Source organism: Epargyreus clarus, unplaced genomic scaffold (assembly GCF_041222505.1).
Source record: "Epargyreus clarus isolate Ecla_fem2 unplaced genomic scaffold, WU_Ecla_fem_2.2 ptg000026l, whole genome shotgun sequence".
NCBI classification, from domain to species: domain Eukaryota; kingdom Metazoa; phylum Arthropoda; class Insecta; order Lepidoptera; family Hesperiidae; genus Epargyreus; species Epargyreus clarus.
In genome coordinates, this window is record NW_027332233.1 from 5,831,697 (window position 1) to 5,853,040 (window position 21,344).

Here is a 21,344-nt window from a genome sequence, read left to right on the forward strand (position 1 = left end):
CCAGGCTGTTCTTTTTACGGAAATACCGAAAGGATTTTTTTTAAATTTTACAGTGCATGTACTTAAATTTGAAGTGGAAACATATAATGACCACTAAAACTGGATACAGTTTATAGGACGAGTGAGAAAGGTTTGGGCCATAGTTCCACGCCTGCCTAGGGAGATTTGTATTGTTCACACATCGTTGACAACTTTTTCAGAGAATTTTCAGTCAATCTCCTCGCAATAATTTCCTTCATCTTTAAAGAAAACGTTATTTCATTGCTAATACGTCGTAAATTTTGAAATCAGGAAGCCATGTATCCACAGATTTGAACTACTGACTTTCCACGAGCAAAAGAGAGTGCATACCAATATGGACTAACGTTCCAACTGCTGGTCTTTCCACATCTCGTCACATGATGGTGTCGAAACTTTTTCAATATCTGATTAATATGATCATCTAGCCTTGCGGCACATCTTTAACTTATTGTTTGTTAGAATTAAATAACCCATTCATCTTGATTTAACTATATCAAGTATATACAGGGTGAATTTTTCAAATAGGCCTTCAGGGCCAAATCCGAAACTTTAAGGATTAGCGAAAAATGCTGAAAGGAGTTACGAGGCCGATTTTGATAAAATTTAAAACTGCATCATTAGTTTTTCAAAATATCTTTATCGGATCAGATAGTGGAATAATATAGAGGGTGTATTTTTTTTCAAAATGAACTCGTTCGATTCCCGGCAAAGGGAAAAGTTATTTAAAAAAAGTAATGATGCATTTATAGTTTTTATCAAAATCGGCCTCGTAACTCCTTTCAGCGTTTTTCGCTAATCCTTATAGTTTCGGATTTGGCCCTGTAGGCCCGTTTGAAAAATTCACCCTGTATAGTTAAATTAAGATGTATATGATATAAGGGTAAATGCAGATATAAGTATATGGATCGGGAAGGACCAGGGATTTGGATACTGATTCATCTCTTATACCCTAAAACATTTTAATATTAATAATCAAAATCCATATTCAATTCATCCACATAAAAACTACATATAATTTCATACAGAAATACGGTTAAATATATTTCTCTTAATTCTAAACTACAATCATAATTTCGTGGATAGGTCACATAATATTTTTTTTTACATTTTTGATAGTATGCAGTAAATATAGTAATCTTATACAATACAAACGTTGATAAACAGATAGACGATACGTTATACGTTTCCTATTGTTTTGCTACAGTCTGTAAATATTTAGATCTCATTTATCTGATTATTTTTTATCAGGTATTCCGTTTATTCAGGATATGGTTCGGCAAACATATCTAAATACATATTGCAGGTCTTCATAATATGTGATGAAAGTCCGTTAACGTCAAGTTTAATTGATATAGTTATAATGATATCAATGCATAGGTATGCCACGTTTTATGTAGGTACTGGGTCATTAACACGAAACTAACTTTAATAACAATTGTTGCACATAAATAGCGAATAAAATAATATTTTTTTAAATTGAGGCTAAATAACATTGCATAATAACTTTAACATCATAATAATTATAACATTAGTGGCACATACATTTAAAGGTAAAGAATTTAAATAACATAGGTGCACAATTTTAACAATATAAATAAATAATTCATTTACATTATTGTGTAATTAGCCCTACCGTCTAGAACAATAGATACACAATAAAGCATTTCATGCGTTAAGGATTTTTAATTTAAGTATGTATAATTAAATAATTTGTATTTCGATATAACGCTGATAATGTTAACTTGTACATTTAAACTGGGTTTTAAAAATGTATAGTACTTGGTCGTGATATCTAACATTAGTTAAGTACATATTTATTAAAAATAAAAAGTCGAACGTAGGCGTAATTCGAATTGACCATCATGATAAATTAAATCTTTAATATACGTAGTAAAATAATATACTATAAGATAATAAATGTATAATGCATTATGTTAAAATAAATAGGCTGATTGGTTGTGTTATCACATTGTAAGCAGATAAAAAAGTTTTTATAAAAAATAAAGGCCAGGCCGCGGCCACTCGTCGCGCAACATAGTTGTAGAAACCAATCTTAATCGTAGTTCAAGTCTCTTACACTTGCAGTCTATCGGCAAAACAATTGTACGTAAATAAGTAATATTTAAAAGACATTGTAGCGATAAGCTTAAACAATACACCTACATTAAACATCTAAGTTAAGAATTTCGCTTTGTGAAATCCAGTTTTTTGTTGTTTTCTGTTCTGTTTTGGGGTTTGCTACATGTGGTTTTATTTTAATATAGCTATTTATATTATAATAGTTTTAAGCCGCATACACACTAGGAGATAAATGTTGTACAACACAATGTGTCACGACGACACATGTAAAAAGTAGAGTAACATCGCATGTATTTGCTATCATACAGATGGCATGATACGCGATCATTCCGAAGTAATCGTCTAGTGTACACGCAGCTTTATATTATATTCACTAAAGATTTTATATAGCGAAATTCTTACCAATAACCAATAAAGTACATCTATGTGAACGTACGTCAATATTCCATTTTAACACAAATATTATGTCTAACAAAGTCGTGTCAGCGTAAGCGGTGCGTAGTTCAGTTGGGTTTCTTGTCGGTGCCGTCCTTGTCTTTCTCATTTTCTTTCTCTTTCTCCTTCTCCTTCTCCTTTTCCTTCTTCTCTTGCATCTGCTGCAGGTGGGCCGGCAGAGCTTTTAATATCGCGTGGACCTAAAAAATACGTCGAATTAGCATCATGGTTATTTCTATTACTACTTACTGAACTTAAGTTGTTCCCCTATTTCAAGCCTTCAAAGTAATTCAATAGAACTCCTGTTGACAATATCAATACAGTTCTTAGTACCTATTCTAACTGAAGGTATAATAAAAACAAATTGATTCACGAACTGCTGAACGGCTTTTTACCTATTATGACGACGGAACTTTAATTACGCACAAAGTAAATTAAATAGTTATGAAAAGGTAGTCAAATAGTTTAGAAGAATTTTCTCACAATGTTTTCTTATTATCATTAAAGCTCATTGACCTACGAGTATAAACCTAGTTAGTTTCCAATACAGAAACGTACGTACGTACGTTCCGTACGTAGTTGTGTTCGACAACTTCAGAGTGGACTAGAAGTTTGGCGCGGACTCTACCTAACTAAATAGCGAGCAGGTTACCTCTTCAGCGACAGCCATGAGCACGAACTCGAACTGCTGCTTGGTGGCGACGGTGCGCGCGCTTGTCGCGGATGTGCTCCAGCGTTAGTGTGCCCATACGTTGCTACGGAGTATGCTTGTAGTTGTGTTCGACCGCATGGGCTCTCTAACTACACCTGCGCGTAACAACTTCAGAGCGGACTAGAAGTTTGGCGCGGACGATACCTTTTCTTTTTTTTAATTTTTTTTTCGTAGGGAAACCCTTCAAGGGTTTCTCTCAGCTGTGGGGGAAGCGGAGAGGACATGCGGGACTCCTACCGGCTAAAACTCCACGGTGTTCCTCTGGAAGCCTTTTGTCGGGACCACGGGTACGCTAATAACACTCGTCCGCGATCCCGACGGTATTTGCCCGTTTGGCGTGGACGATACCTAGTTAGTGATAAAAACAGGTTACCTCTTCAGCGACGGCCATCAGCACGAACTCGAACTGCTGCTTGGTGGCGACGGTGCGCGCGCGCTGGTCGCGGATGTGCTCGAGCGTGGCGGCGATGTCGATCTCCTTCGCGCCCTTCGCCATGCGGTTCAGCACCATGTCGATCAGGCAGTAGGTGCCCGTGCGCCCGGCTCCATCACTAACGGAAAGCAGACATTTATATTACTAATTTTTTTTTTATAGGAGGAGGAGTGCAGTCCACCTGATGGTAAGTGGCTACTGCCGCCCATGGACATATGCAATCAATCCCAGATAGGATTAGATATTCCTAGCTGAGGTCGGCCACAGATGCGCCGTTATCCCTGAGGACTAATCTAGAACGCCTCGGAAAAGTATGTCTCCCTTACCACACCCTTCAAACCAGTACACAGCAGCGCTCAACACTGCTGTTATGAGGCAGAAATAGGTGTGGCGGTGGTGCCGCCGGAGTCGAATCACAAAGGGTTCTACCACCTTCAAACTAAGTGCTAAGTGAGCATGAAGATGATAGTTGGTAGGGAAAGTAGTAATTTATATTAGTCAGTATAAAGTTGGCAGTCGATTGTTGAGTGGCCACTGCCGTCCCACTAATGTCTGGACGTCTGTTTAATCGCGGAAAAATCGATTTTGATCACAAGTGTGTTGTTAACGCTAGAAGTCTTAAAAACTTGATTTTACAACACTAGTTGGAACGCCTTATTTTTGGCTATGTTATGAATTCGTCTCGAAGACCAAAAATGTTATGAATTCGGCTCCGAGACCGAAAATATTAAGATTTCCGCGGCCGTTAGAACAAATAAGGAACCGAATGTTCCTCTCTTCGATGGACAGGATGACCGTGTCCCGAAGAAGGTTAAGTGGACTGTATATACGAAAAATAAGATGCAAAGTGCTATAGGGTCACGCACTCACCTGCTGCTGATGGGCGCAGCCTCTTGTACTAGGTATAAGGCACCTTCAACTCACCCTAAGCTCGAGCTAGCTAGTCTTACCTCGGAATGGTCTACCGGTTACCTCTACCTTCTTCCTCTTCTCACGTGGCGTCGATCTTACAGCACGTTGCACCGCGAACAATGAAGTTAACGCGAATTTAAAGGAAACGCTACGAATACGAATAGTGGCTTCTACTTCGGAATATAACTAAAACGACAAATATGCGCGAGCGCGACCGACGACTCCGAAGCTTCTCGAACAAGAAGAAATCCCGGTGGCGGAAACCATCAGGCTCCCGCCACCGCGAACGACACGACGACAACGGTACTACAACGAACTATTTCAAACTATAAATCTCTATGCTTTTAATCCTACAGATTAAAATTAATACCAATGACAGATAATTAATACGTAGAACCATAGACAAAACTGAACAGGCTATTTTATATACAGTTCAAATCAGAATATAATAGATTATTCGACGCTTGTAAGTCATATAAATAATCATTATAATTTAATAATTTTCATTTTAATTGTATTAAAACTTCGTTACATTCGATTCTTTGCAAAATTTTCAAGTATGATTATAAATATTATTGTTAATTTACCTGCAATGTACCACAATCGGGCAAGATCTTCCTCGGTACGACTTATTCACTTTCCTGTAAATAAAAGAACAAGTTAATAAATTGATTTACAAATCTTTTCCAGGATACATTGTGTTACATAATTAAACTAAAACACTACAGAACAGTTTAAATTTAAAAAAGTGCCTAAAGTTGTGTAAAGCAAGACACACGTCAAATAATAGCTCATTTTAAAAACAAATTAAATAGTAACAAACCTTCGGAATTCCAGCAGAGCCTTGGTAGAAGACGGCACTCCATTCTCAGGCCAGGACAGGAAGTGGAACTGCGTGACGGTACGAGTCTCGCCGGTGCGTTGGTTCTTCAGGTAGAAGCTGCGGACCAGGTAGTCGTCGCACCAGATATGTTCGCTCACAAGGTGCACCTGGATTATAAAACAATAAATATAAATGTTTCAGTCCTGTTCCCTTAAAGAATTTACAAAATTCTGTTTAGAAGATTAAAGTAAAAATCCTGAAACCACCTCAACCTTATTTGCTTGTCATGGGTTTTGCGAAAATTTTAAATAACAACCACCTTATAAAAATCAAGAAAAGTATAATATTAATCAACTGAAATTCATAATAATCTATCTGGCCATCGAAAATAGAAAATTTTACTTCGTACCTATGTGTATATTTCACCATATTTTTTTCTGTTTACTGTTTTGATAGCAAGCGACATATTTGCATGTTCACTCTTACGTTGAAAACTTTTGTATAAAAATACGTAGGATGAGGAAAAAAATGCCAGTCATAATTGTTCTACTCTTTGTTGACTTATAGTAACAGGCAAACAAAGAAAATTGCAACTTTCTGCAGGATGAGATGGCAGCCTAGTGTTGGAATACACCCCAAACCTATATAAAAAAATACAGGTCTATGGAATATACATACCAAATTTAACAAATGGTTTCTCAATAATATATAAGCACGGAAATGTAGGTGATGTAATTTACTAATAGTTCTCAAAAACTAACCTAACCTAACCTACCTCATAAATATGATATAGCTCGGATCCTTCTTCAGGCCAGTACCGATGGCAGAGCTGCTGCCCGTTCTCCGTGAGCCGCGTGAGCATCACCATGACCACACTACCCTGTTCCCAGACCATCTGCCAGAAGTCCGGAGCGGTGTGGGCTAGGGGACCGGCCGCCGCGATGTAGGCTGGGTTGCGAGGGTCGTGGTCAGTCTGCAAGAAGTGGAAAGAAGAAAAAAGAACATATTACAGAAGAAGAATTATTCATAAATAAGAAACTGACAAGAAAAATATATTAGAGAAGAGCAATACATTTATTCATAAATTACAAATGAACAAGAAGAAAAATATTGATAGACGAACGGAACCAATAATAGAAAAACAGAACGTATACTCACAAAATAAAATTAGTTTTTATTTTGTGGTATAGTTAAGAAAGATAAAGCTATTTACATATAGAGTTTAGAAATACTATAGTCTTTGTAAAACCATATTTAATATTGAGAAATGTTATTGAATGCAGACATCAAATATTGCGGTTTGTGTAACAATTAAATAGAAAAAAAACTTTAAAGATTCCTTATGAGACCTCAAATAAAAAATTGAAAAACTTCTAACGGTTCGGTTTTGCTTGCTTAAAATGTACTGTATGCAACTCGAATGCAATTATTTCTTGCTGAATAGCACATCATATATGCTCATTGATCATTGATCATATAGCGTGATCATTGATCAGTGAGCATGCTGACAGCAGAATAAGAGAACTGTATAATTTTAAGAACATTTGTTAACCTTATTCTAGCAAATAAAGATATATGAATATACGTATGTATGAAATGCGATAATTTAAAGTGAAACCATAGATAAGTATAGGTATCTCACCGCCTTGTACCTAATTGAAGGAAGCCATTAAATGGCTTAAGCGACTGACAATTATGTTAGCCATTTAATGGCTGTCACGGTGTAATTTACGCGGAACAATGCCGACATGCGCAGGTAGTGCCGTTAATGCTGAGAAATATCGTTTCATTCGTAAATGATCTAAAAACGACATTTTTTAATATTTTTCAAACACGAAACTAGATGACAGTGACAATTCAATTATCAAAATTGGTTACATTTTCTTGTTAGGAGTGAGTAGTCTTTACTAATCTATGAGTGAAACCAATATTTAAACTCACAATAGTCGACGCATTGATGTAGTCAGATCCGAGATGGTTGGAGAGCGTGTTCAGAGTCACCCTGGAGTGGTCGTAGGGCAACACGTCGGCGTAGCGGTTCTTGCCGGTGTTGTCCTGCTTCAGGGCTGCGATGGTGGCGCAGGGCTCCGCTTCGTACGCGCAAAGGGCACGCCACTCCTGCTCCAGGCGGTCCTTGTTGCGGAGGTGGTCTTCCATGTACGCCTGTGAAAATGTAAAAAAAATGTAATAAAAAAAACGACGGACCAATATTTTTTACAAAGCCCAAAGTTATCATAGTCCTACTAGAAGACTGAGGTGGAACGCAACGTGTTTTTCTGTCATGGAATAAGAAATGGGCAAGCAGAAGCGTTTAATGACAGCAGCATATTATTTTACTACTTCTTAGTACTAAATTATTGTAGAACGCTACAAGTAAGTTATCTTTCACCACACACAAACAAAAACATGGCAGCAGGTAAATTGTCATTTACCATATAAGACAAAGAAAGGTGACTTTACTACTACGAAATAGTAACAACTTTTGTAACTAAACCATTAATTAGTCATATTAAAATACTCACCAAAACCATATGTCCGGTAGAAATGTCCATGTTTGTCAAAGCCGGTTCCTCGCTCCTACAAGTCATACAAAACAGCTTAGATTGAAAATATGTCCTTTTTTCTCTCTTTTCTTTGTATTCTCATGTTTGAATTTATCTTTCTATCCTTCTATTTTTTTATTTTAATTATCTTCAATATGGATGTGTATTTTGCGCCGCCTTTATATTTTCTGCACATCTTTAAGGTCGATTGTTAGAAAATGGTACTTAGCATTAAGTCCGCCTCTTGTACCCCTTTTTATTGGTCAAAAAAGTGTAATAAAAAAAATATTTTTTTCAACGAATCTATAGAACTACTAGCTGACCCGGCAAACGTTGTGTTGCCATATAAATAAAAAAATGTTAAGGGTGAACAACCCTTATCACTTAGAGGTATGAAAAATAGATAGTAGCTGATTCTCAGACCGATATGCATATAAAATTTGGTGAAAATCGGTAAAGCTGTTCCGAGGAGTACGATAACTAACATTGTGACACGAGAATTTTATCTATAGAACTATATACGTACCAAGACGAAGTACTAGATCGCGTTGACGGTGAGTTACCATCAGGTTCCCGAGAGAGGGAAGTGATACGCTGCGGAGCTTCGGTTGGGTGGGCAGACGCGGTGGTAGCCTGCTGTCCTGACCATTTACCACCAGACATTCGGGCACGACATAGTTCCTGTGAAATAGAATATTTATATTTATGTCGCATTCAATCATGTTAAAAAATATATTAAGTGAACAATATTATAAAAAAATCATGATGAAGTTTATTATGTGTACTTCTTTTCAAGGTTTTATCACAATTATTATTTTTTAATTGCTACCATATTAAAAATTCTTCTAAAATATAGGTACTTTCTGTTTATTAAGGACTATTCAGCATTCAAAAAATATATACATAGTACCTACCGTAAATATGTATAAGATATTTTGCAAAATGTCCTTATAGAATGGCATTACCGCTATATGTTTTATGATATTAATCTATAATAAAATATTATTACATGATTCAATTTGAATTATACCTATTACCTATACTTTAGGTATGTGCTATGTATGCTACTACAACTACTACCTGATAATCCCTCGTAGCTTCAGCATCGATCTCAGCGGCCGAGGCAAGCCCTTGGAACTTCTTCGGAGATATCAGATCCCGTTTCACCAGCACACCGAAAATTATCATGCCGACAATCAGAACGGTTGTAACACCAGCAATTGATAAGAGAATTGGCATGTTGACATCGTAGTAAGTTTTCTCTTGAGGTACATCCGCGTATCGGTAAATGGGATGCTTACTCTGTAAAAACAAATTAATAAGTCATTTTTACATGTAAATTAGTGGTCAATTATGTATTGAAGCATATCCCTCGCGCTTATTCGATTCCCTTTCGTCCCTTCAACCCTTTTCGTTTTATTGTTGGACTAGTTTTTGCCCGCGGCTTCGCCCGCGTTTAAAAGAAAATAATATGACATATAATTGATTATGATATGAAGATAATCGATTGTTTTGGTCCAAAAGATCGATTCTCCGATTAATCGATCTTAGATCGCCATACCTAGTTCCCGTGGGATTTCCGGGATAAAAACTATCCTATGTCCTTTCTCGGGTTTCAGACTATCTTTGTACAAAATTTCATTAAAATCGGTTTAGTGGTGTAGGCGTGAAGAAGAGACAACCAGACAGACAGACAGAGTTACTTTCGGATTTATAATATTATAGTAAGGATAAGCATCTGTTCCCTAAATTTATGGCTTAAAGAAATCTTCACACGTTGCTCCTTATAATTTATTGTCGATCTATGTGTCCTAGCTTTATGATTCAAACCATAGATTAGTTTCAAACAAACCATGATTCCATTCGATTGTAATTATAAGGGAAAACTAAGTACCTACGGAGTTTAATTACATTTCGGTATTTTTATAAAATAGCAATAGATAATGATACTAGCCTTATCTCCCACGCCGATTTCTTTGATTGGGGCTCCTGTCTTGGATTTCAAGACGTTTATGATTTCAACTGTAAAAAAGAATTATAACAGCTAACCAATAGGTATTGATATACATATGTACCTACATACTTATATGGTAGGTATAGTTTGAACATAGTTTTTTAACAATTCAAGAATACTAGTGTAATACTTATTTAATATGTTCAGCGATTATGTCAATGAAACGTTAACATTATTTTATTTCATAAACTTAGAAATGAAATGAAATATTTATTTGCGGTAATAGTGGTACAATAAGATGTTCACAATAGTTGGTAGGAATCTCACAATCAAATTGTTATGGCAAGTTATATCTAAGTAATATTGATTATTTCTAATGTAAGCATGTATTGTTAATGAATATAATGAAATTGTATCTACTTAATCAATAAAATAATAACATGTCCTTCTAAGAAATAACAAAACAAAACATCTAATAATAACATAAATCAAACAAAATAATAGTATAATAATACATCTAATAATAACATGTCCTTAATAAATATATAACATAGTGCTGATAATGTCAAATAAATTCATGAATACTGTAAAAACACTTTTTAAGCAGCCAATCACGCATGTGCATTTTAAATTGACTTAGAGAATTACTTACCTATTTTCTCCGCTATGACTGTAGCGTTATAACCCTCGGCTTTCTCCACTTTGAATGATACTTCGGTTTGATCAACCCTGTAATGTCATTTACACAATTAAATACAAAAACAATTAACTTCATTTCATTATTCAAGTCTCATTGAATATTTTTAAACAAATAAGCGCTTTATTTTGCTGTTATTAGACGAAAGTAGCGCTACAAATACAAAGGATACCAATTGAAATAAAAATTGTTGATAAAATGCAATGATAATATTTACCGAGGGTTGGTGAAAGCTTTTTCATTCAGATTCAGCATTCTCCGAATGATATCAATAAATTCTAAGCCCTGAGCCCAGGTTAATAGATACCTAAAATAAAACAAATTATATTGAAAGATTCATGTACGAACATGATAATATGAGTTCTTATATACAGTAAGGTTTATTTACAACGAGATTAAAAACTGTAGGTATTATATAGATTATAGAGAAAATATATAATATATTTATGGCTTTATGGATCATTGATGCGATATTTAGAAGAATAACGATTTCTCTTCGATTTTTTACTATTAACTATATTTGTATAAGTATATGTATGTAGCTAATAACATACCTGTCCTGAAAGAGTACATATGCGTAGTTTGGATCATAATCAAAATCATTATGGTCGTGGTCAACTTTTCCTGCAATATGTCCTGATGCAGAACTGACTCCTAAAATATTATGGTCATAAATGTACCTTATTAAAAATCATTGTGACAACATAAAGGGAAATAGACATGCATATACATTTTGATCAGCGTAAAAAAATCAATGGATACATCGTCATCATGTCTAAATATTCTCAAGGTTTAAAAAAACGTTACAAAATGTCTAAATGAAAGTTTCAAACTTGTAGTTTTATTAACACAAATATTTTATTTTCGTTAATGTTTTCGCTATTTTTATATCCATTTACTAACAAACGTAGCAAAACATGTAGTGATAACAAAAATACAACATCAGGCGTGGATACATTTTGCAGGGAAGGTTAATAATATAAAATAGGTTTGTAAAGGCTAGATAAAACGAAAAAATCGGAAGAAAGAAACAACACCCATAACACAACACGCATAAATATAACGCACATAGGAAGATGCCTGGAGTTAAGAAGACTGAGAAGTCATGCACTTTGTATTAGATTAAAACAAAATGTGCTGACTTTGGAAAACACTCAGTGCTATAAAGTAGACTAGGGAAACGTGCTAGTGCAAGAGAAATATCACGTGAATATTATATTGACCGAATCGGACGCTTTAGCGTAATCACTATACTTATTAAGGGCACATCAAGGTTCTAAAAGCTACCTCAGGCTCAGTGACACTAACCTGTCACTACATTATTGCCGTTGTAAATTTTTAAAGCTTTCGCGTCCAGACGCGGCCCTGGTTTTTTAACATCGTCTCTTTCCCTACGTTTAAAGCCCCATTCATTATTTAACAAATCTTGCAATTCTTCCGATAGATATAATTTTGAATTTTCACCTGAAAAATTTTCGGTATTTGTAGCATATGTCCGCTTTGGCTCGAAACGATCGATCGGCCATGTCGCGAATATATATGGTTTATGAACATAAAGTCATATCAAAAGTGGTATGCTCATCAGTTATAAATTAACGATTATTTCATGAATGTGTGAATATGTTTATAGAACAGGGTTAAAATAATGAGTGAAAAAGTATTTATAATACACCTACATGTGAACAAAATAAAGCAATGAAATTCTTTCTATATTAAAAGCATTCGGTAGGTATAAACTTCATACCTTGCACATCAGATGGTTTCAGGGGCCCTCCTTCAGCATACATAGCTTCTTGGGGTTTTATTCTTGAATTTATTATGCTTTGCCAGGTATTCATTAAAGATTCCATATTTTTAGACATCTTACCATGCAGTGCTGGCGAGTCATCTAAAAGAGCATATAAATAACATTAAGTCATCAATATAAATCTTTCTATCATGATATTATTTAATAAATTTTACCTTTTAAATGATATGGATCTAATTCACCACTTCCAGCATCAAGTGGAACTTCTTCTACGCCGTCTTCATCATTATAAACTCTTGATTCCGGAAATTCGGCAGGATTTTCATATTCAAACGGAAAGTTTTTCTCCGCGAAACTTTGCCTGTATTTTTCTAGCGCGTTCGATCGCACCTCAGCATCTAGCGGGGAGAATCGGTTGCTAGTAATATATTCGGCTGTAAATGGTTGAGTTTTTCCTTTAAATTTACGATAATGAGCCCCAAGTCGTTCTTCATCTGTGAATTCTTTGTTACTTGTGTCAACATTTTGTCCACTTTCATCGATTGGTAAAGATTTCTTTTCTTTATCAATGAGATCATTTTGCAGTTCATGTTTGTTATTCCGATTTCTAGATTTGTGTTCAGCCTGAAGTCTTTCTCGAAATCCTTCAAATGGTACAATTACGGGGGAATCATCAATTCCTCTCATCAACATTAAATCTCTTACTTTATCACTTGGATTTTCTTCATCCACAAGAACTGGTGGTCCGTTTTCTGAAGAAATATAAATTATTTTAATGAACCGTACACATCATGGAAATGCTTGTTATTGTTGTTGCTCACTGCGACCACTCCTACAACTCTAAACACTTATGTATTTGCCTTTTTCATTTTTTTTCTTAACGAGGGGAAACCTGTAATAGGTACCCAACGACGTGGGAGCGACGCCGGGTTATGTGGGATATTTGCCTACCAGATGTAATCGCCCTGGTCTAGAGTTACCATTATGTGAAGTACACTGAAGTTAACCCTTTGTAATACAGTAACATTGGTCTAATAAGAATATTTAAATAAAAATGTGATATTAATAAAATAAATATTATACCTTTTGGTACGATATAAGGGGTCGATTCTTCGTCATTTGTAAAGGGGGGATTGTACACTTCACTTGCGTAGTCAGAGTCGGCTACGGCTGTATTGGGCGTGAAGCGAACGTATGCAGTTTCGTCAGGTTCAACCTAAAGAACAAAAACATATAAGAAGTCCGAAAAAGTCCGAAAATATGTGTTACGGGAATTTAAGAAAAAAATATAGAAAAAGTCCGAAAATACGTGTTAAGGAAATTTTAGAAAAAGATATCGAATACTCACTTCTAAATTTTCAATGACGTCAACAGACGTCCCAGCTTCCAGTTTTGGATCAGCAAAGTGTTCGCATAATTTAACGTTCACGTTTGCTGGATTTCTGCCAAGTGATAAATATAAATATTAATTAATTGTGAACCCACTCAAATAACATAGGAAAAGGAAATTTAAAAATGTAATTTCAATTGTACGCTAACTTTATGTTAGGTATCAAAATAAATATATTCTTAAAGTATTTTGTTTCAATATGAATACAATATTAAAACAAACTTATAAATTAAGTAGTTTTCATGCTTTAAAAAAGTGTTCTCGCCCTTAAACTAGAATTAAAATCGAAAACTGATTGTGCAAAAAATATCAGTCTCAGTTTCATTAAGTTACATAAATCAACAACAACCTTTTCACACAACACCTACGCTCTTAAATTACGTCGCAGTAGTAAAAATAGACTAATTTTCTAAAGTAATTTGTGAATCAAATACGACAGAAATATTATAAAAACAAAAATCCCGACTGATTAAAAATATAACTTATGTCAACCAATTTCTTTGTTAAAATCCGTCAAGTCAAGCCGTGCATTACGGACCAAAGACTGGGGCACACATATATACATACATACAAACGCTCGTAAGACATGGATCCCTGCAAAAATTACCCTCTGTACCCTTACCAAGAGTTTTTATGTTTTGACAAATATGACTGTTGGGTATTTGTTTACGTATTTGTCAAAACGTAAAAACTCATGGTAAGGGTACAGGTGAAAAGTGTAGCAGTATACTCACAGATGGTGTCGTAGCGCGTAGAGCATGGCCTGTAGCACGCACTGCGTGTAGCCGTGCTCCCAGCGGTAGCCGCGCGTAGCCAGGCGCTGCAGCTCGCCTTCGAACCATTGCAGCTGCTGCGAGCTCATGTCATACCTGGAATTTTGTGACGTACACACACGTAGTAGATTGACATGTAGGATTTATACCTATATGATAGCATAATCAATTAATGTTGTTTTTATTTTTTCGCCGTAATTATTTTATGTACCTAAGATATATCCAATTATTTACCCATAAATAATTTTAAGAAGACACTAATCTACGTTTTATTACTATTAGGCATACCTAATATGATATAATAAATCTTAATCGTGAGTGTATTGCGAAATCTAAAAATTAAAAGCGTAGATACAATTTTAACAGGATTAATGGACTTACTGGTACAAAGAGCCATCCTCTGGGTCGTTTTCGTAAATTGGTATGCATTTTCCAAATGCAAAATCTAGAAATAGAAAGGAATCAAGTTATATTATTTTCGAGCCTTTTATTTTTCTAATTTATAAAAAGCATTTTTTTCTTTCATCATTTCCGCCACCGGTGTAATGCTGCCACCGAGAGGATTTCAGTAAATAGAAGTCGCATGATAGAATGAACTTACTACCGAGGTATTACCGGAGCGCTTAGTTATGGGGCTTTTCGAGAATGGTTCTAAAATAACAGTTGCTTACCATCGTAGCACCACTCGACTCCTTCCACACAAAGCGAGGCGCTAAACAAGCAACCTGTAATAGAAAACCAATGTTATTCTAGTTTTCCAATCTAGCAGGAGAAGCAACAGATTACTTTGTATTGAAACCTAGGAGAGTGTGGTAATCTACTATGTGGAATTGTATATAAATGAAAGAAGTAATACCTATTGCCTCTTATTTTTATCTTATTAAACTGTAACTGTTTAAAATTAGATAAAAAAATTGCAGTTCAAAACACACTTTTTCAAATAGATTAAAAACGAATTCTTAGGTTGTTTTTTGCTTTAAATTTAACTTTTCCTAAGTTCAAATTGAAAGCCCACACATGGGAGTGTAAGTACTGTGTGGGTGGCGGTTGAGCTTCCCTCCTCTTAAATAAGAGAAATAGCGAAGCGGCAATTTGTCGTATAAACAGATTTTATAAAAAACATTGTTATTTCTGTCTATTGAAATGCGATCTTTTATTGATCGATCGATTACGATATTAACGATACACCTATCTGAGTGTTCTAAGCTTTCTGGTAACCTCGCGTACATATTGCATCCACTTATAGTTCGCCTTGAAATATAAACCCGTGCGAAATTGTGTACAAGTATTAAATTGGACGAAACTCGATCATTTGTCTCATTGACACTAAATTTCTACGATTTGTACCTACTAATCTACTACCTCTGAGGACTAAGTTGGAACGCCTCGGTAAGTATGTCACCCTTACCACATCCTTCAAACCAGAATACAGACGAGAGGGCTTAACACGGCTGTTGTTAGATACAAATAGGTATACCGGTGGTACCTCCGGATTCGAACCACAAAATGTTTTACCACTTTGAAACTGTATGGTGATACATACCGATATTCCCATCAGCACGCGATGGCGCCAGCGCGCTTAGAAGCGCCAGCGCCCACAGAGCCTCCCATCGCGGGTGGCGGCTCATCACATCTGTGAACATAATTAACATATTTAAAGTTATTTTATCTTGTAGCAAACAGGAAGCATTTTTATACATAATATTGAAGTAGCAAACGAACAAGCAGTCCACCTGATTGTAAGTAGCTACTGCTGCGCATGACTACCTGTTATCAATCCCAGATACGATTAGATTCCTATTCGAGATCGACTAGAGGTGAGGACTAAGTTGAAACGCCTCAGATAAGTATGTCTCCATTATCATACTCTTCAAAGCGAAACACAGCAGTGCTTAACTCTGTCGTTCTTACACGGAAATAGATGGGGCGGTGGTGCCTCCGGAGTTCTACCATCTGCCTACTAGAAGTTGATCACTGATGTGACTCTATGTTCCAAGTTGGAACACCTAACGAGAATAGACTTTTGCTTAATCACATTAATCGATCCAGAAAACAAAAAAGCTACACTACTGACATAAGCAGAAATAAATATATGTAACGTATTAATGCTGTTACACAGTCGAACTCGAACCGCAAGAGGTTCTACAACTACCTAATGACTCTAACTCTACCTTCCACGGTAATAATTTATACGATTTACATTCAAGAGAATTAATATATAAGGCCAGTCGAATGTTTTGATCGTAACTTTGATTGGTATAGGTAAAAGTTATTTCAGTTCCAATTCGTAACTTTCTCCAACTTAGACGTCGCAATAACGAAAGTTTTTCCTAAACATAGCTACCTATATAGCAGAAATCCGTCGTAGCTTATTGCGAGGGTTACGCCCACGGAGTTCGTCCACTTGTTTTTAATGGCCGAGGTGTAACCTAATAAAGGATGTTTATTCCCTACAAACAGTAACCGAATACGAAGTAAACCCTAGAGATTAAGGTTAATAGTATTTTTTATTCTTTGCGTCGGCAATTCGTCCAGACAAACGCAACTGTTGACCGGATTTGTTTAACCTTAATTAGATATTAATGTGGTCAGCTGCTCTTTATTTCATTACTAAAATAAAACACTCCGTATACATTCTCGTGGCGTAAGCCTTGAAGAAAATGAACATAATTTGTAATTCATTCGAGCAGTAGATGTAACCTGAATTATCTAAATAACCTGAGGTACATTTCTGAGACGTAGATGCAAAAGTACGATTTGTTGGGTATTAGGGTAATAATGGATTAATTGAATCGTTAATTAAATTACCCATTAGGAGTCGTCGTTTTCCGATAATTACCGTTCCACTGTTGGACACGCATACCTATCTTCTCTCAGAGTGAGCGGTTCATCCCTCATAACTCATCCAAGCTTAGGTATGACCTGGCTTTATACAGAATGACTTGTCGTTCAAACATGCCAGAGGAGCCCGCAGTTCTTCTACAGGTGTTCTAAGTAGAAATCATTTTACGCCTTGAAATTTATTTAAAACATTAATTAAAGATAACATTTGATTTAAATAAGATTACGATAAAATAATAGTCGATTAATGCTTTAGTATAAATGTGTGTCCATTTCAATCAATTGTAAGAATCCTTACATCTAGTTAATAAAAGAGGCGTTACTGAACTACAGAAATTTGCATTTTATATTAATTTTCATGTACGAAAAACACGGAATATAATTCTCCAATTTCATTACTATCTATAAGAGTATAAATTATAATGGTCGTAAATGCATGAACTGATCACATTTATTATGTAATTTATATCGGGAGCCACTACTGATAGATCGGAGCATCGCATATAGCTTGTTATGTCGAACTTAGTGACGTAGGAACTCATGCCCTTTAGGCACATCCCACGCACCGCTCTGAAGCTTCAGGCCATTTATAGAAACAAAATCCTTTAAAAATAATTGAATTGGTACTGATACTAAAAATAGATACCTAATACCTTTACATCTATCGTAATTAAATTTCATTGATTTCACAAAAATGCTTCTCTCACATAAAACGTTCTTAAGCCCTTTAAATGAATCGTAAAATGACGCGAGAAAAAGAATATTATACCAATGATTACAAAATAATGTTCTAAGCGTTGACAAACAAACAATCTCATAACATTTCATTAATGCGACGTTATAAAAATCGTGTAACAGGTTCTACGACGGGCGACCATGTTTGGGGTCGCGAACATGAAACCTAAAAGGGAGTGTCTGAAAGGCGAATAATATTTATTGCACTTACCGTTTAGAGTTGCCAATCAGTCCGAAACATATCCGTTGTAAATGGAGCACTTAAGTCCTTCACCGTGAGCACTGAGACACAGGTTGATAGAGGTGGTCGCGGAAGGATGCGAGCCGCCAGCTGTATGCCGGCGAGCCTGCGCACTCCGCTCTATCGATCCCTCGCCCGTCCATTCACTTGCTACCACTTCGCCGCCCACATAACGACGCGATTCGACTCGATGTTATACTTCAATCATCATTAGATAACGTGATATTACCACTCAGTTCTTAAAGCTTCCACGCTCGAACCACTTAATTCGAACACTATTGCCCAAATAAATACAACTAACTTATCGCTCCTACTTTTTCTTACATATACTACTATCTGCATATACATATGCTTAATTAAAATTTTTATAGGGTTTTAAGGAATGAAACGCGTATTTATGTAATTTGTTTGCTATAATGAGTAAAGATGGGACTGTGATGGCGCCCACACACTCGTTTATCGCCTGAACAGTACCCTGCATGCTAATGACGTTATGCCGATAACGTGGACGACAACCGCGTAGATATTTCCATGTTTGTGTCTAAATGTAGTATTTAGCTATTCACAATTTTATATGAAGCTTTGTTAGCATTTTGTAGATCTAAATTCTGAAGACGTTTCTATATCAAAATTAAATTAAAAGCATTATTCGATCCTATCCGAAAAAATCCAAAATTAAGTCGTAAAATGCGTTTTTCAGTTGTACCTACTATTACACATTGTTTTATAATTCAACATGACGTTATTTTGAAATTTAAAACAATAGAGCGGGGCGTGGGTGGGTTCACGTGAAGTACAGAGGGGGAGAGCTACTTACGTATAAGGATGACCGCCCACACTTTGATCCAAATCGGACTTACCTCAGTAATATAGAAGTAGCCTCGTTAAAAATGATAAAGTGGTTAAATGTTAAGAGCGGATTTGCATGATTTTCGCGTAGGTGGACATGCGAGAGCTCGAAGGGAGGGTTTTAAAATGAACATATATTATTGAATGAATGCCTAAGCCTTAATGACACTCATTATTATTAGCTTATTATTATTATTATCAGCTTACATTATTCATGAAATTTATGTAAAACCAACCCGCATATATTTGTAATTAAACTCAAATAGGAAATCATACATAAGGTCCGCTAAAGGCCCATTGCTGCATTTGAGGTTTTGGGACTTGTCTTGGGAGAGTTCTTACTTCTTCGTCTGCTATACTACTAGTATTATTAATTATTATATTTGAAATAAACATAAATTATTATATTAAGTGCTGCTGTGTCCTGTACGTAAGAGATACTTTTAACTACGAGGAGTTCTAATTTCTCAGGAACACATCTGTGACCGATCTCAGGTAAGACTAATTTTTCTGGGGTGGATTGCAAGAATCCGCAGGCGAGTGTGACCACTTACCATCACGTGGACTGATGTTAGTTTGCTAAACACAGTTATACAACTTTAACTAGTAGCCGGCAAATTGCTTCGCAGTTAAGTATTTTGATTTAATATAGTAACGTACTTAATAAATTGCACGTTTGATACTTTTACTCAAATCTCCGCTATGAATCTGGTATCATATTAGGGCATGTAAACGTAGCAAGCTTCCAATGTTTATTTTTGACACAAAGTAGACCTACGTAATATAGGCGGGCGTTTCAACGTTTTCAATAGCGGACGCGAAGTAATCTCCTGAAAGCTCTCGAGATACATGGATATATTTACGATTTCATTTCACGGCCTTATCTTTCGTTTACTTATTTTAGATTGCTTTATTTACTGCGAATTCTGCGTAAAAATAGATTTTCTTTTACTTAAAAACACGTGTAAGATCATTTTTATACGCAGAACATTTCATTTAGTTGATAGCCGAGTAAAAACTTATTGTACTTCTTCGAATCTATTAACCTTAAATGTTTTACATACTTGTACTTGTTAAAGTTATACACGAAGTTCGTTTTAAAATTACTTCTGCTTAGGTAAATTCCCTTATCAAAAACCGGTATTTAAACAAAGTTTAATTAATTTTACGAAATGTCGCTTACCTGCGTATTGTAGTTAGACGTATCGTCTAATTACCTAAAAGTTTATCTGCTTCTAATTGAATTCTATTTTGGGTTTAAAACAAAAATTACCTACATTTGTTTTAGTTTTCTTTACAGCACGGTAGGACCGTTGAAGCATTTTTCATACATTTCTATTACACCTATTTCTTCGGAATAATGAGAAAAGCGTGTTTGCGAGTCGAACCTTAGACCTCAAGTGTAAAAGGTCAAAATGCATAAATACTTTGAACGTGCATTAATCACTCATTAAAAATCTGGTGCAATTACAAATTTAGTGCAATTACATCAGAATTTATAGTTATGTTTTTTACATTTGAGGCGGTAATTAATTTTCGGACCCTGGAATCTAGGGTCTAAAAAATAAACTAAAACCTACAACTGATATCAACCAACAAGATAAAACACATATTTACACTGATCAATATCATCTCTTTATTCGGGTTTAAACAGGTACAGCTTATTATTAGGAAACCTGTACAAACTATACATACGAAAACACACCAATATAAAAAGAAGCTGAATACAATTTTCAAAAATGGGTTTTCAGAATAGAATCGTAAAATTATAGCAGCTTGTGCTTTAACACTTACATAATATAAATTTATGCGCATACAGAACGCTTACGGCATCCTTCAACATAACATAATGTTATATTAACAATAAATAGGGTGCGTACAAAGATATTATAAATGTCTAGATGCCGCGTGGTTGAGACTCCAGTTTAAAACTGATGTGTGCGTCAAGATGACGTCATCGGTGTATGTACAGGTAAACATACATCTGAGTGCGGGAGCTTTTTATATAAAAAAGGCAGGCAAAAGGATATGTTTATGATATTTCTACCTGTCAATCTAGCTAGACACTTAAAATATCTTTGGTTAACAATAAAATTGTATCATGAGTTTAGTTGCCAAATATTTCTTATCTTAGGTTTACACGAGGCAAGACAGAAGCG

General features: G+C 35.5%; 1 protein-coding gene across 3 annotated transcripts; it reads right to left on the reverse strand.

The window, feature by feature from the left end:
• Positions 1 to 1,005: 1,005 nt before the first annotated feature.
• Positions 1,006 to 18,716, reverse strand: LOC140753239 (receptor-type tyrosine-protein phosphatase N2). 3 transcript variants are annotated; one of them, XM_073087717.1, is made up of 23 exons: positions 18,307 to 18,716; positions 16,063 to 16,152; positions 15,191 to 15,244; positions 14,901 to 14,964; positions 14,481 to 14,615; positions 13,705 to 13,798; positions 13,440 to 13,572; positions 12,572 to 13,108; positions 12,354 to 12,497; positions 11,918 to 12,073; positions 11,164 to 11,263; positions 10,827 to 10,916; positions 10,565 to 10,641; positions 9,913 to 9,980; positions 9,036 to 9,260; positions 8,485 to 8,639; positions 7,938 to 7,992; positions 7,357 to 7,578; positions 6,191 to 6,388; positions 5,416 to 5,582; positions 5,180 to 5,233; positions 3,621 to 3,798; positions 1,006 to 2,735 (listed from the first exon to the last, which is right to left on the reverse strand). In XM_073087717.1, the coding sequence occupies exons 2-23, from the start codon at positions 16,145 to 16,147 to the stop codon at positions 2,604 to 2,606; spliced, it is 3,123 nt and encodes a 1,040-aa protein (XP_072943818.1). In that variant the 5' UTR covers positions 16,148 to 16,152; positions 18,307 to 18,716; the 3' UTR covers positions 1,006 to 2,603. The 3 variants fall into 3 exon arrangements, with proteins under 3 accessions (XP_072943818.1, XP_072943819.1, XP_072943820.1); XM_073087718.1 differs by having other exon boundaries at positions 9,039 to 9,260; positions 18,307 to 18,712; XM_073087719.1 differs by lacking the exon at positions 11,918 to 12,073 and having other exon boundaries at positions 18,307 to 18,713.
• Positions 18,717 to 21,344: the final 2,628 nt, after the last annotated feature.